The sequence below is a fragment of the Volvox carteri genome, assembly GCF_000143455.1.
Source record: "Volvox carteri f. nagariensis unplaced genomic scaffold VOLCAscaffold_75, whole genome shotgun sequence".
Classification (NCBI taxonomy): domain Eukaryota; kingdom Viridiplantae; phylum Chlorophyta; class Chlorophyceae; order Chlamydomonadales; family Volvocaceae; genus Volvox; species Volvox carteri.
Window position 1 is genome coordinate 490,857 of NW_003307618.1, and position 14,734 is coordinate 505,590.

General features: G+C 59.0%; 3 protein-coding genes across 3 annotated transcripts; 2 read left to right on the forward strand and 1 right to left on the reverse strand.

Moving 5' to 3' along the window:
* Positions 1-778: 778 nt before the first annotated feature.
* Positions 779-3,583, forward strand: VOLCADRAFT_77635 (uncharacterized protein). The gene is made up of 6 exons (XM_002957531.1): positions 779-1,021; positions 1,101-1,151; positions 1,577-1,711; positions 1,920-2,063; positions 2,549-2,592; positions 3,101-3,583. Exons 1-6 carry the CDS (start codon positions 800-802, stop codon positions 3,192-3,194), a joined length of 690 nt encoding a protein of 229 aa, XP_002957577.1. The 5' UTR covers positions 779-799; the 3' UTR covers positions 3,195-3,583.
* A 1,026-nt stretch (positions 3,584-4,609) lies between these two features.
* On the forward strand, positions 4,610-11,588 carry VOLCADRAFT_98689 (uncharacterized protein; the record flags this gene model as incomplete). The annotated part of the gene is made up of 10 exons (XM_002957532.1): positions 4,610-4,758; positions 5,339-5,354; positions 5,603-6,433; positions 6,721-6,946; positions 7,496-7,719; positions 7,979-8,039; positions 8,549-8,847; positions 9,531-10,010; positions 10,195-11,383; positions 11,512-11,588. 10 exons carry the CDS (start codon positions 4,610-4,612, stop codon positions 11,586-11,588), a joined length of 3,552 nt encoding a protein of 1,183 aa, XP_002957578.1.
* Positions 11,589-12,844: 1,256 nt separating this feature from the next.
* Positions 12,845-14,691, reverse strand: VOLCADRAFT_107744 (uncharacterized protein; the record flags this gene model as incomplete). Its single annotated transcript, XM_002957554.1, has 4 exons — positions 14,257-14,691; positions 13,938-14,164; positions 13,375-13,844; positions 12,845-13,004 (listed from the first exon to the last, which is right to left on the reverse strand). The coding sequence occupies exons 1-4, from the start codon at positions 14,522-14,524 to the stop codon at positions 12,845-12,847; spliced, it is 1,125 nt and encodes a 374-aa protein (XP_002957600.1). The 5' UTR covers positions 14,525-14,691.
* Between the last annotated feature and the right edge of the window lie 43 nt (positions 14,692-14,734).

Genomic DNA, 14,734 nt, shown 5'->3' on the forward strand with positions numbered 1-14,734 from the left:
CAAAAGACAGGGCTCCCGTGGTGTGGATTTAGCACCACAAACACGGTTTTGCGTGTGGCGTCTGCTGCTGCTGCTGCTGCTACTATTAATACTAATTGAGCCGTGCGTGGTCAGCTCGAAAAACGAGTCGGGCCGTGCGGGGCGGTGTGGTGTGGAAGGGCGGCGAGGAGTCCTGCCGAACCCGGTATTTGGCTGCACAAATTGTTACTGGGGACATGTCTGTCTCTCACGACTGTCGGCAGGGACCGTGAGGGGATCGGAGGCAGGCACGGCATCCTTAAGGTATAAGGTTGAGGCAAGGGGTGGTGGCCCGAACGCCGGGGTGGAGCGGCTCTGCAGGCGAATAATGGCAAAGGGATAAGGACGCCCGATTTGCTTGCGGAGCTCAATGGGGCTGTAGCTGTCTCCTTTGTGCAAAAGTCTCAGCATTTCAGAAGGTTCGATGATTAGATCTGTTTCACCTCATTGGGCACGGCAGGAGGGGGCAGCAAGGCAGGCGCTCTCTCCTCGACACGATAGGTGAGGGGATCCAAAAAACAAACTTGGGACTGCCGGACACATGGTCTAGATGCAACCATGTGCAAATCAGGGCAAGAAGCCGGTGTTGGAAAGTAACCTAAAGTTAATGAAAAGGCTACAAAACAGGGATTGATCAACCGCAGCCGTACGGATAGTGATCGAAGTGTTCGAAACCTCAATCTTCAGTTCATGTAGGTACGGCAAGCATTTCGTCCTATAAATTCATTTATCATGTAGCTGAAATTTTTGACCTTAGGCAATCTTACAGTCGTGAGAAACGATGTCGGCGATCCGCAACCAAAAGCCTTTCCAGGCACATCGTTCTGTCACGCGCCGGCCATCCGTCCGTTCCTATGCTGCTGCAAAGCTTTACAGTAATCCTGCCAGCCGCGGTCGGATCATTGAATGGTATATTCAGGAGCTGGGCGTTGCGGGTGATGTCAATGTTGTGAATCTTGATATGCGCGAACAGCGTGAACATAAGTCGGATTGGTTCAAGCAGGTAAAATAAAAAGAAGACATACAAGTTAGAGGGCGGTAATTGGGTCATCGCACATCTTCTTGTGTTTCGTGCATGGCAGGTTAACCCGTTTGGCAAGATTCCAGCCCTAGAGGACGGCGATCTCAAGCTGGTGGGTGGGGCGAAAAGTTAGGTTTAGAGTGGTAGGAAGAAGAGACTCATGATTATGCAGGTATGCAGATGGGCGTGCCAATGTCGTCTTCGGGATATGGATCTTGCGGGGTAGAGGGAGTTACTCAAGGAGACGACTTAAACCGCTGTTTTGCAACAAATCCTGGGCTCGTGTTTTCCTCCTCACTTTCCCACGTCCCATTCCTACAAACACCATCGCCTTCGCTTGCACCATGGCAAGTCACTTCCTTGATTCCCCCTGCAACTTCTTATTGTTTGCGGCTTCCGAGTCCTCCCCAGCTGCACCGCTGCCCCTGGGCTCCCCTCGCTCCATTCCCACTGCCCGTCGGACACCCCCACTGCCCCGTCGGACACTCCCACTGCCCCGTTGGGCTCCCTCGACGCACTGACGTTCTGCCTCCGCAGTTCGAGAGCGGCGCCATCCTGCTATATCTGGCTGAAAAGTACGGCGAGCTCCGTACTCCCTCTCAGCGGGCGCGTGCAGCTCAGTGGACGCTGTTCGCCAACAGCACCATGACACAAGCCGTGTTCGTGGAGCAGGTGAATGAGCGTGTGAGGGTGGTGGCGTGAGTGAGCGTGTGACCGTGCACGCGGCCAGGTGGGTGGAGTTAGGATGTTTTCCACAGTTGATGGGTCCCCCGAACAGAAGTGGATTGATCTATCCTTTGGGCAATGCCGTACTCCCTGCCTTCTGTAGTCCGCTCCATTACCATTGCTGATCATGCCCCGCCCCGGCCCTTTTTTGCAGTGGCGCGAGCGGTCCATGCCGGATCTGTTCCGTACATTGGACGAGCTGCTGTCGCGCCAAGAATACATCGAGGGCGATTCCTTCAGCGTGTCGGATGTGGCTGTTGGTGCCTACTTGCTCTACATCCCCGCTTTCTTTCCGCAGGTGTGTCAGCATGCATGTATGTGTGTTTGTTGGGTGTTTGTTGGGTGTGTGTTGGGTGGGAATCTGCGTGCGTATGTCTGTGTCTGAGAGGAAAGAGGAGCGGGGTGAAGGTTGACGAGGTTTGAGGTTGGGCCCGGGGTCCTGGCATGCTTGGCTGATAGGCGGATGGGCGGCGATATGTATGTATATCATCATCATGCGTATGCGCATGTCCCTAACTCAGCTCGCTTGGCTCTGATCTCCTTGGTTCCAGGCGGATCCCGACCAACTAAATTAACCAACTAACACGTGATCCTTAGGTTGCTCGCCCTCCTCCACCGACCCACATCAGCCATTATCCCACACACACCCCGACGTGCACAGGGACACCCTGGTTCGCCAAAGTACGATTTGGGTCCTGGGTGAAGTCATCCACCGCTCCCACATCCGTCCGCCGGTTCCCCTGCGCCCCCTCCCGCATTCCCCCCACTCCCACCCCACCGCAGCTCGACCTGAGTCCCTATCCCAATGTGCTGGCCTACATGAAGAGGTGAGGACCGAAAAGAGTCAACCACCACCTCACGCCTCAACCGCGGCTGTTGTAGCAGCACATATACAATACTGAAGCGGCGTTAGAAAACCACCGCCGTGTGACAGTCAACAGGAAAGCGACCCAGGGCCGTTCCGGGCTGGGCACATCGACCTCCTGCTGTTGGTAGTGTTCATCCATTCAGTAACGCATGTGACTGTCTTACACATGTTTCTTTGCATTGCGCCATGTGGCTCTCGTTATGTGTCGCTATCTCCGATGCCAGCAGCCACCGATGGACTCAGGTGGCTCAGATGTTCTGATCTGCGTTCACATGTCGGGGTCCACAATCCGTGCCACATGGCCAATTAGGAAGCTAGCGAACTCACTCCCCATAAGAGCGTAGGCTTGCCGTTGGTGCCGTAAGAACCATGCAGCTCCATCGCTCTTCCCCTCCGCTGCCAAAGTCGTTGAAGTTTTCTTCCCGCTCCGCTCCTTCGTGCTGTGCTCCCCCTTTCCTTCCTGGTAGGATGTCGGAGCGCCCCGCGTGCGCGGCCACTGTGGCTGCCAGGGCGACGCAGAAGAAGACCGAGGAGGTGGCCCCTGTCCATACCAAGGCGTGATGCTGAGGTGGACCCAGCTGCGCTGCTAGGAGGGATCTGTTTTTACAAGCATGGTTACTTTATGTACTTGTAGAGCTGGGCGATTTGGTCGTTTGTGATGGTCAAAATATGCATTCAGCTGGATTTCCCTAAGTCCTTGGACTGTGGCTCTCGGGACACGAACTTGTACGCTGCACGGCCCGCGTTGAAGGTTGCGTATCCGGCGATACCTATTGCGGCGACCAGCATGAGTCCCGCTGTAATGCGGACTGCTCGAGTGTGTCTCCGGAAGCCGTTCGAGGTTGGTTCGAACAAGCCGGACATTTTTGCTTTGCCCTCCGTCCGAAAGGAAGCAGCAACAGTGCAGGCATTGTGCTGGTAAATTTGACGTGTAAAATTTAAGGTACCGGTACCGTTGTGTACGGTAGGTTGATTAGATGAATTCGCATGCTTGCGGGTAAAAAATGCTTATAAGCATACGTATACGCCATGAATGGTCAATATCCCGCTATATGCTTAATCGATTACCGTTGTTGAAGCAGGATGCTATCCCGGAACGATTACAGTCGGCTAATAAACGCGGAGGCCAACTCAAAGGGGCTGAAATTACTGGAGGTGCGGCCAAGGACACTGCCAGCAAGCTATGATTGTGATGCAAAAACCGGCAGCGATAACGACCAGCAGTTATATGCCTAACAACACCCGCAGAACCTATGCAGAGACCTCCTGACAGCAGGACCTGAGAGTTTGACCATAATTGCAAAGGGTAGCAACCTCGCACATTGCCTGGTTGAGCTATTGATACGAGAGGCCCGCAAAACTTTGCGCACGCGTGGTACGGCAGGTACGACCAGGTATCTGCTGCATAGCTCAGCTTGTCCCCCATCCACAAACTGTTCATTCCGCCCATTCCCTTATGCACCCACTTCCCCACGAAGCCGGAGGAGCCCCTTCATACTGCTTCCTTTAACCTCCGCAGCATTTTAACCTCCGCAGCGATAAAGAGGCATTTCGTTGCTCTTTGCCTCCTCCCATGGTTTCCTCCTCTACCCCAACACCAGACTGAAGCCCGCCGCCGCGCTCCGGGGACTGTGCAGGTCTGGGCGGTGGGGGAGGGAAGGTGGACCAGTCTGAGGGCGGCTGCAGGTGTTCAACAGAACCAGCTCCAGCTCCTGGGAGGAAGCTGAAAGCGGACTTAATAACAAACGACAGCGCGGACCCCACTCCTGGTTGCGGTTTAGGCCTGAGCAGGGCGTGGGACCTAGGCCGCCTAGCCAGCACTAAGCGCCGTAGCAACAGCAGTAACCGTATTAGCAGTACAAGCAGAAGCAGTGGCAGCGACTCCACTGATGAAAGAAATAGTGACGTCAGCACTAACAGCAGTAGCAATGCTGATGCCAGCAGCAGCGCCGGCAGTAGCAGCAGCGAGGGCAGCGATGCCGAGGGGGTCCGCTTGGGAAGCCGGACAAGGACGGGGTCTAGGGCTTCCACTCATGCCGGTCCACGTGGTGCACGATGTACGGCGTTCTGGCGGCTGGTTTTGTTCGCTTGCCGTACACTGGCGTTGCTGCCCGAGGGGAGGCAGGTGCGTGTGTGTGTGTCATATGCGTGAAGGTTGCAAGTACCTGACCGGGCCTGACACTGGCCAGGGGCTGCTGCCCAGCCCCAACGGAAAGGCCGCCTGAGCTCTCTCCCGCGGACGGGAGAGGGGCGCGCGGCGCCGCTGTCCCCTCCCCCTAAGCAGCTGAGAGCCGCAGGTCCGCTAGCTCCGCTCCCCCTCGCCCGGAGCGGATGAAGGCATCGCACGCGGCGCATGCTCTCACGAGTCAAGGCTCCGCCACGCGAGTTCGCACACTGCGCCTGAAACACGCAACAAGACTCCTCTCCAACCTCGGCCTCATCCGGCTCTCGGGGTGGGGGTTCACGAAGACACAGGAAACCCGGAAACCCCGCTCAGACCCTACCCATCCCCTCTCCGGACATGTACGTCAACCTTCCCCTCAAGGCATTTATTAAATTAACAAGGAGTTAGGATAACGGTTAATGATTGCGGCATCAAACCCCGAGAAACAATCAAGATCTTTTCACCGCTTATGGCCCAACATCAGTACCGTGGTGCCATCACTCCCTCATCTGTGCCTGAGCACCCTCGTCGCCTGGCGCAGACACTTCCTCTACCAGGTGCCACCCACTGCCCACTGCCGCCACATCGAGCCGCGGTGCTGTCGCCCGAAGCTGATGTGTCCTGCTCCCTAGCACACCCAGAAGTACATACATACATACATACATACATACATACATACATACGACCCTTGCGCTGTGTTTCGGCTTCGGCCCCCGGCCCCCGGCTCTCGCGGCCCACAGTGTAATCTGAGTCATACATACATACGCAAATTCAAAAAGGGATACTCGCACATTTGCACTCGCAGGCCCTAATCTCCAGTGGCGCTGTCCCGCCGCTGCTGACGGCCCTTGTAGAGCACCTCGACGTGGGGCGGGAGGGGGCGAAGTGGGCGGAGGAAAAGGGGCCCCCGGAGGCGACTACCGGTACCTGTGGCAGCAGAGACCATACAGGCGGTGGGGGCGGGGGACTTTCGGAAACGCGGCGTGCTGGAGGACCTGTAGACGTGGTCTCGGAGCGCTGGAGAGACGACCCGCAGCTGCCGACGGTGAAGCGGCGACGCCTGGCGGCGTGTGGTTCCGGAGCGGATCCTCCGGTGCTGCCGCCGCTACCGCCGCCGTCGACGTGGCCTTCCCCCGGCTCTTGGACCGACGTCGGCGGCATTCCGCTCCCGCTACTTCTTTACGGCAGTAGCCCGCAGCAGCACCTGCCGTACCATGGCCATCTCCACCGAGTGCTACTGCGGCGGCTACGATGTCCCCGTCTGGCCGAGAAATTGCAGCTACTGCTGGATCTGATGTTGGACGAGCAGACGACTGCCGTACAGGCAGGGGGGCTTGATGGGAGGAAGAAGGGGGTGTCAGCGGCGGCGGCATCTTGCCCCTCTCTGGATATCGGCGGCGACGGCAGCAACAGCGGCAGCTTCAAGGTGGTGCGAGACGGCTGTAGCAGCGACGGGGCTGCCGCCGTGGGTATGAACGGGGTTCCGCCGCCGCCGCCGCCGCCGCCGCCATCAGCGCCGCCGATAGCGCAGCTGCAGCTACAGCAGGATCTCGACGAGGTGGCGGAGGGGGAGGAGCCGCATCTGCAGTTGGTGGGCTGGCGGCAAGCTGTAGCAGCGCTGCCTGTGGCGCAGCAGGTAAAGGTGTGCGCATGCACGTATGTACGTATGCATGTCTGAGTACAATCTCTTAGGACTGAGTCGCCGGGGACCATACGGGAGACGGGGCACATGGAGTAGTGACACGCCTGACGTGTCTCCAACTGCAACCTCGCTAATGCGATTGCATCCTTACGTTTACGAATTTTCGGGCGTGCGGAAACGGCATATAGGCGTGGCGTACGGCGCGACATGCAACACTGGCGGAGCTGGCGGGCGGCGATAACGACGGCGGCGTCGCTGCCGCCGCCTCTTCCCTGGCGCAGCCGCCACCGCCGCCGCCGCCGCCACCGGCGGTTCTCCGTGACCTAGCGAGTCTGGTGATGCTGTTGGCGGACGCCGCCGCCGCCGGTGCCGCCGCCGCTTCCGGAGAAACCGTTGGGGCGATTGCGGAGCCGCCGGAGTCTGAATCTGGTTGGATGAGACGTCGTGATGGTGCGGTCCGTGTTGGTGTTGTCTCCCCGGGGGAAGTGGATGTGGTTCCGGAGAGGGGTGCGGCGCTGGAGGAGGGATGGGGGACGGTAGGCGCCGCCAGTGGCGCCTGGTTACCCTACGGCAGCAGCAGCAGCAGCACCACCACCACCACTGGGGGAAGCGGCCGCTGGAGCCTGCTACGGCCCGCCCAGTGGCGGCACCTGTTGACGGACTACTGGGAAATGCGGCCGCTGCTACTGCCGCTGCAGCACCGGCACCTGAACCCCTGCTACGGCCGAAGTTGTCCACCGGGGTGTGTGACCGGTGGTGGAACATCAACCGCTTGGCTGGGGGCTGTACGGCATGTGGATGAGCACGTACGGAAACTTCAGGTGATGGAAGCGGCTGTAGCAAAGTTGCCGCAGGGACCCCGGCTTGTGGATCATACACGGGCTCTCGGGATATCGGAATCCCGACCTGCTATAATGTACGACAGAATTTTCGATGCAGATGCCGTACAGTACGGCGACGCCGACGGCGGCAGTGGCGGAGCTGCCCTTCTGACTGCCAGTTCTCTGATGCGTCTTCTCCTTCCCGCAAGTTGCCACTGCCCCGTCATGGCCTCAGCTGACCGCCGACTACTGCCGTACGTACGGCAGGCACGCAGCACGATATTGCCGTACATGGTCGACAGGGTGGATGTGGACCTTGTAAAGGGTGGCTCCGAGCGCTTCACCGCGACTGCTGTACCTACCACCGCCGCTACAGCCCCGCCCGCCGCCCACTCGCCGCCCGCTGGGGTTGCTACGGATTGGGTAGCGGCGCCGCCGCCGCCACTAGCACCCGCCGCGGTGACGACGGCGGAGTGCCGTACAGCCCTTGGGTCAGGATTCACAACTGTGCTCCGGGCAGCGGGAACACGGAGTGTCCAACTGTGTGCCGTACAGGCACGTCCATGTGGGGGGAGGGATCGAGCGGGCCTTAACTGTCACAGCCTCTCCCCCCTCCGCATCAGCCCCTCCTCGGTCGGGGCTAAATATCCGCACCGGGCTGGGCCCCCGCTAACACACACACACACACACTCTCTCTCTCTCTACCCAATCCCCCCAGGACGACATGGAGTGGCTCCTAGGGCTACCCGCCGGGGCGAATGTGTACGGCAGTCCCCCCGGTGGGTGCCGGGTGGTGGGGAGGGGAGGTGGGGAGGCAAAACACATCCGAGTAAGTAGTAATGCAAGCAGCAAGATCACAACATACATACATGTCTAATACTGGTAACGCGCAACCATTGCCCCCGGGAGATTCTGGAATCGAGACCTGTCACGGTCGAAAATCCTTCCGATGGTGGACGGTGCCCCTAGTTGATGGACGGTGGTGACCTGGGATAAAGTTAACCCGCGAGCCGACCAGGAATGGAGTTGGGCCGCTGTCGACCCGGCAGATTCCGTTGGATGCTGGTGGTGGGTGCGGAACCTGAGCGATCCACTGAGAAGTTGACTAGGGTGACTGGATGAGGGTGCCCCGAAATACCGGGGAAGGCAGGGTTTCGCAGGTAGCTGCCACAGGCGAAGATATACCCCCCTGTTTCACACATCATATATAATGACCGATGACAGAGACAGATGACAGACAGACAGATGACAGACAGACAGACGCACGTCTGGGACACCACCCTTGCAGGCCGCCAAGGTCTAGCCGCCCACTACGACGACCACTGCGTGCTGGTGCTGCAGCTGCAGGGCGCCAAGGAGTGGCTGCTACAGCCGCCACGGCTACTGCCGGCGCAGCTGCTCCCTCTCACCTATTGCCCCCGCCTGCCGCTGGGGCCCCTCGGCGCTACAGCCACTACAACCAGTACCGCGCATATCGGCGACACCACGTACCCGGTGCTTTTGCCGTCTTTGCGTGGCATCGAGGCGGCGGCGAAATCCGCCCCGGCCACCGCGGAGGGTGAGAGGTGGAGAGCTGCGCCGCCTCAGGTGCGGTCGCCACCAGCCGGGTTTGATGTCAATGCTTGCAAACCGACTGAGGCCGCAGCATCAGCAGCAGCAGCAGCAGGAGCAGGAGCAGCAAGCCCGGCGGAATCATCTTCAGGAGTTTCAGCAGCAGAGGCGGCAGCGACTCGTGTGGTGTTACAGCCGGGGGATTTGTTGTACGTGCCGAGGGGGTGGGGACACCAGGCAACAGCAGTAGCAGCAGCAGTAGCAGAGGGGGGGGAGATGGTGGAGGGGGCGCTATCCGCGGCGGTACTGCGGCGTGGCACTGGCGGCGGTGGTGGTGGTGATGGTGACTGGGAGGGGCACCTCTCCGGAATATCACTGCACGTAACCTTTGGACTGGAGGTACGGGAAGTACGGGAGTACGGGAGTACGGGAGGTACGGGAGGGGGAAAGGAGGGAAAGGAAGGCGGGGAATCTAGTGCATCTAGCCGGGTAAGGGAGGACAACAAAACACAAACCGGGGTGTCGCGAACGCAACCCGCCATATTCACTTTGTGTGGTCGCTGTGTGCCTCAATCGCGTCATCTTGTGCTTTGCCAAACGTCAGCGTCCGGAGGTCCTTCCTGAGCATCCTGATCGAGCGCAGTGACAGTCGTATGTATGTGTGACCGGCGGGAAATCCACCTCCACATACACCCATGCCCACACGCATGCTCACACAGCCGCCCCTGCACGCCCATGCATACGCTGTGTGCGGTAAACAGGTAGAAGGGACGTTCAGCTGGCAGGCAGTGGCGCATTGCGCGGTGGCGCTGGCGGCGGCGGCGGTGCGCCGGCAACGGCAGCAGCCCCGGCAGCGCTGGCGGCAGGCGCGCGGTGGCGCTGGGGAGCCGCGGCAATGCGAGCCCCTGGTGAGGAGCCGGCGACCTGACGGCCCGGCGGAGGCCAACCATTCGTCAAGGCTGCTGGGGGCCGCCGGCGGAAAGGGGGGGGAGGAGAAGGAGGCGGAGGAGGAGGAGGAGGAGGAGGAGGAAGGGGAGGAGGTGGCGGCGGCGGCTGAGGAGGCGGCGGCTGCGGAGGGGGAGGCGGCGGCGGCGGAGGGGGAGGAGGAGGAGGGGACTTGGCGGCATGTTGCTGCAGCGGCGGAGGCGGTTGAGGGCTCAGCTGGTCGGGGGCTCCCCGACCCCACCCTCGCGGCGCAGGTACTGGCCCCGGCGTATGTATGTATGTGTGTACGTGCAGTCTGGAAGTGTTATCTTAGGCAATGCTCGCTTTCCCACGATGGCGGGTGTTCTTTGAAGCAGCCAGTGTACCGTACTTGCGTGTGTATTGCTGTACCTCTCCTCGCCTGTCCCGCCCCGATACCCGCTCCCCCCCTTCCCCCAGGTCCTGTTACATGCTTGGCTGGTGCACACCACCTTCACCACCACCCGCCCCGGGCCCCGGCTGGTCCTCCGTAAGGCAGCACCTCTCACAGCCCTAGCACGCGCACCCACCCGCACATCATCACCGCCACCACCGCCACCACCATTAACAGTGCAACCACCGAGAACAACTACTGCCGTACAAGCATCCGCGTTTTCACCTGCTTCATCAGCAGCATCTGCTTCATCAGCAGGGCCGGCGGCAGCGGCCTCAGGTGCCTTGTTGCAAAACCTGCAGCGCTGCCTGAATCCGGATTTGGAGTTGGATTTGAGTGAGGATTGGGAATGGGGCCTGGATCGTCCTCAAGGATTGCGCGAGGAACATCATCGCGATCGAAATCCAGATTCAAAGTCGGATTGTGGTCGAGTTCTGAAAATAGATCCAGGTTCCAATCGTCCAGATCCCCGCGGCGAAGTTGCACCCGCGGCGCCGCCGCCGCCGCCGCCTGCTGTTGTGGCGACACGGCGACTAATGTGGCTGTTGCAACAGGATTGGCAACGCCAACAACAACACCAAGTAAACCAACAAGACCAGGAAGAACAACTCCAGGGGCATCATCATCATCATCATCATCAGGACGGTGACGAGGCTCTTCCGAAGGCTCAGGGACGTCACAACCAAGAGGTGGTGGTGGGAGGAGGCGGGGGAGGAGGGGAGGGGGGTGTACAGGAGGGCGGGGGCGGGGCCGAGTGCGAGGACGGAGGTGAGGGAGGTGTCCGCGGGGACTCGCGGTGCGTGTGGCCATGCGGGGGGCCGTTGAGGGCCGCGTTTGGGGAGCTGCAGCGCCGGCAGGTGGGCCTCATGGCCGCCGCCGCGACGGCGCCCTGTGGCCCGTACGGCGTACCGTACTGGCTGGAATGGACGATCGGGCTGCTGAAGTCCCGGAACGGCGTGTCGGCGCAGCGGGCAGTCCTGCGCGGATGCAGCGGCGGTGCTAGCCTCGGCGGTGACGGCAACAGCGGCGGCGGCGGGTTTGGTTCTGGCGATGGTGGAAACGGCGATAGTGGCGACGGCGGCTGCTGTGCGTACGGCAGTAATGCCGCTGCTGATGTTGATGACGATCCGTTGTGGCGACGGAGCCGCCCCGCGGGTGTCTGCCGCCCGGTGGCCCGGGGACACGAGTTCCTTTTGGCGGCGGGAGGCCGGGGAGGTACGGCGTCCAGGGAGGGTGGTGATCCTTGGATCCAGGCAGTTCGACGGGAGGCGGGGGAGCTACTGGCGGCGGCGGGGGGTGGGGCAGTTGCGCGGTGTGCGGTGTCATTGGTGGCTGCGGACCAGGCGGCTTGTTTGGGGACGCGGCGGCGGGCGAGGCACGCCCTGTTGGCGTTGCACACCTAAGCGGGCGGAATGAGTAAATGAGCGAATATAATGAGTATAATGAATGAATGGATGGATGGATGGACTCATCAATGAGCGGATGAATGGCTGAGTAAAGAGGGGAGCGTGGGCGAATTTTATTGTTTGTATAAGTTTGTCCTTGTTTGTACAAGTACTACCATCTGAGGATCGGTGCTAATCCGAAGGGAAGTAGAGGGTAGGACAAACTGTCGGGCAGAGCAATTCTTTTGACTGCCCCGGTCGCACAATTCCCGTGCTTCCCTAATTCGACACCCTGAACACGCTGATTCTGACTGTCCGAATGTCCCTGCCAGGCCAATTCGACACCCTGTCAGCCTAATTCTGACTGTCGGAATGTCCCGCCAGGCTAATTCGGCACCCGGACAGGCCAATTCTGACTGTCGGAATGTCCCTGCCAGGCCAATTCATATCCCTGTCAGGCCAATTCAAGGGCCTGTCCCGGCAATTCAACTTGTCCCAGGTGTCAATTTAAACCCTTCTACCGAGCAATCTAGACCAATTGCAGGGTCTGCCCCCAAACTCTCAGGCACGCATTCAGAATCGCGGGAGTTGAAGGAACTTTACAAAACAAGGGGAGCACTTACAAATATCTCTCGTGTGTTTGTTGGTTTCAAATCCGTACATGCTTGTACTCCGTACTGCCGTACTCCGTACTCATTCACCCATACATTCATTGTGTGTGTATGTGTGAATGAGTATCCACACGCCTCGTCTTGAACTGTGCTTCAGTCCTGCTAAGGGCCCCCGGCACTCGACCAGACTACATGTGTTCAAAAAGATACCACCACCCGAACCGAACCAAACCAGGGGCATGTTAACCACACCTTTCATTCGTCCATTCATTCATACATCCAATCATTCACGCAGACAAAGAAATGTAAGCACACGCGCCTGCCCTGCAGTAGTGTGGCCCGGCACAATGTAGCTGTAGTAGCTGGTACACAGTAAGCACGGTAAGCTGGTACACGCATAGCACGACCACCAGCATCTCGAGAGGCCTTTTCAGCGGCCAGCTACTAAATAATGCATGAACGTCACATAGAGGAAGGTAGCATAATACGAGCCGTCAACGATAGGACCATCACCGCCAACCGGACTGCGTGAACCTGTCTCCAGTGCGTCACGCAGCACACTGACTGCCTTGAAGCTTCCAGTTGAGGGATCCATGTCGAGGTCGGCCAACCTGTCTGTCAGTGAATGGCGGTAAGTCAGCCACAAACCAGTCTGTACCTAATTCCAGGTTGGATAGAGCCTACTTGAGAGTGGCGCGCTGGTTCTGTTTGTCCTTGTAGTTGAGATCCTGGGACGAGATGTTGACATGGGGCATGCGCTTGCTCAGCGCGCGCAGTGCAGGGAAGCTGATGAGGTATGGCCCGATCATCATCATCTTCCGGGGGTTGATGAGCTGGCGCCTGCAGCACGTGTTACAGTGTCGACATTGCTGATCCTATTTGGTACCAGTCATTCGCCCGTGAACGCATGGCCATGCTCCTGGCTTTTAATGTACCCTACTGCAGGCCCGCGTACCTTAGGCGCCAGCCAATGTGCATTTGGTCAATAGTCAGCACGACGGGTTGGAGCACGGACACCCACGTCACTGCAAGGGGCAATGTAAAAAGCTACCTCCTCCGGCTGGCGTTGTTGTCCTTTGATGCTGAGACCCCGGATGATACCCCGCAGCAACTGTTGAATTGTGCCGTCAACGAGTCCTGAATGTCAATCGATGTCCGATGGTTAACAAGTCAAGGCATGTGTACACGCACGCCAGCCTACACTACTCACGCATGCCGACACTGCATCATACCTCGTTGTGATGTTTCGAGCAGTCGGACGGGTTCACTGCGTGATGCATCTGCCCGAGCGTATGCCTGTAGCCTCACTCTATCAGCCTGGAAAAGGGATGTCCGCCGCTTAATCTCCCTGTCCAGCACTATTCGATCTGCCCGCTCGGCGATCAATGCGGATGTGACCACCTTGAGCCGCTCAAAGAGCTCAACGTGTCCCGCACGCTCAAGTCCCTCGGCAGAACGGAAGGGGACAATGACACTTGGGTCTGTCGCGACTCGCTGTGTCGCAGCGACTCGCAGTGAAGCAGCGTCGGCTGAACGCTTCAATTGGTGATTTCTGTTGAGGGCCAGACACGCGGCACACGGCCATACAGCTGCGGAGGAGAAACTGCAGACAACGGACCGGATGGAGTCGATTTCGCCGTAGTATGCTGGAAGCTGATTCTCCCGGAAGAATGTATCCGCCTGTGGTGCCATGTCAGGATTCCCATGTGGGTTAACATTTGTCAGGCAGACCAACACGCTAGCCTTGCCTTTGCCCGACCCACATGCACTGACCTTAGCAAACCACCATGCCATCAACAACCCGGGGTACCAGGCTAGCGCGCGCCCTGCATCGCCGCCCGTGTCCATGATGGCGGCCTCAATGTCCCGCGGCCCCAACACACCCGCCTGGGAACAGCCGTATAGGCAGGCGTAACATTCGTCGCGCAGTCCAGGGCACGACATCCCACCGATAACACGGCGCCGACGCTCGGCTAGTTGTTGCAGGAAGGCGGGGCGCGCTGGACGGGCGCCCGGCATGGGTAACGGACCGGGCAACGGCGCCGTGCTTCGAAGCCCGCGCTGCGACAACAGGTCTGAAAACATGGCATACCGGCATCCGTATCCAACACTGCCGGTGCGAAGGCTGCGAAGGACGCATACTTAACTCCACAGCTAGATCCATCGAAGCCACAAAGCGCCTGAACACAAAATTGTGGGTACAGGACCGTGCATGGCGCTGGGTGGCCACAGCAACACAAGTTAATCGTGTGCTGGCGTCCACAGACTCTGCAATCAAGCTGACGTTTCTCCAGGACTTCCATAGCAGAGGCCTGAGACTTCTCCGCCCCGAATACTTCCATGCATGCACCATGGTTCATTTAGCACCGTTCGACACAAGAACCTATGGTGATAATATAAACTGGCATACTTATTGCAATGGTTTACCGAGATTTTTAGAAATGCTTCCTTACTGTCTAAATACCTTCAGCTTTTTAAAAGGAACACGCCTTAGATATTGCACAACAACGGCATAGAGATGTATAAGTATACCAAAAGCACTTCTAGCGCCGCGCACTGTCATGCATTAA

Coding starts and splice junctions, on each gene's coding strand:
- VOLCADRAFT_77635 (XM_002957531.1), top strand. CDS start 800: ATGTCGGCGATCCGCAACCAAAAGCCTTTCCAGGCACATCGTTCTGTC. Junction 1,022..1,100: donor AGTCGGATTGGTTCAAGCAG/GTAAAATAAAAA, acceptor CGTGCATGGCAG/GTTAACCCGTTTGGCAAGAT. Junction 1,152..1,576: donor AGGACGGCGATCTCAAGCTG/GTGGGTGGGGCG, acceptor CTGCCTCCGCAG/TTCGAGAGCGGCGCCATCCT.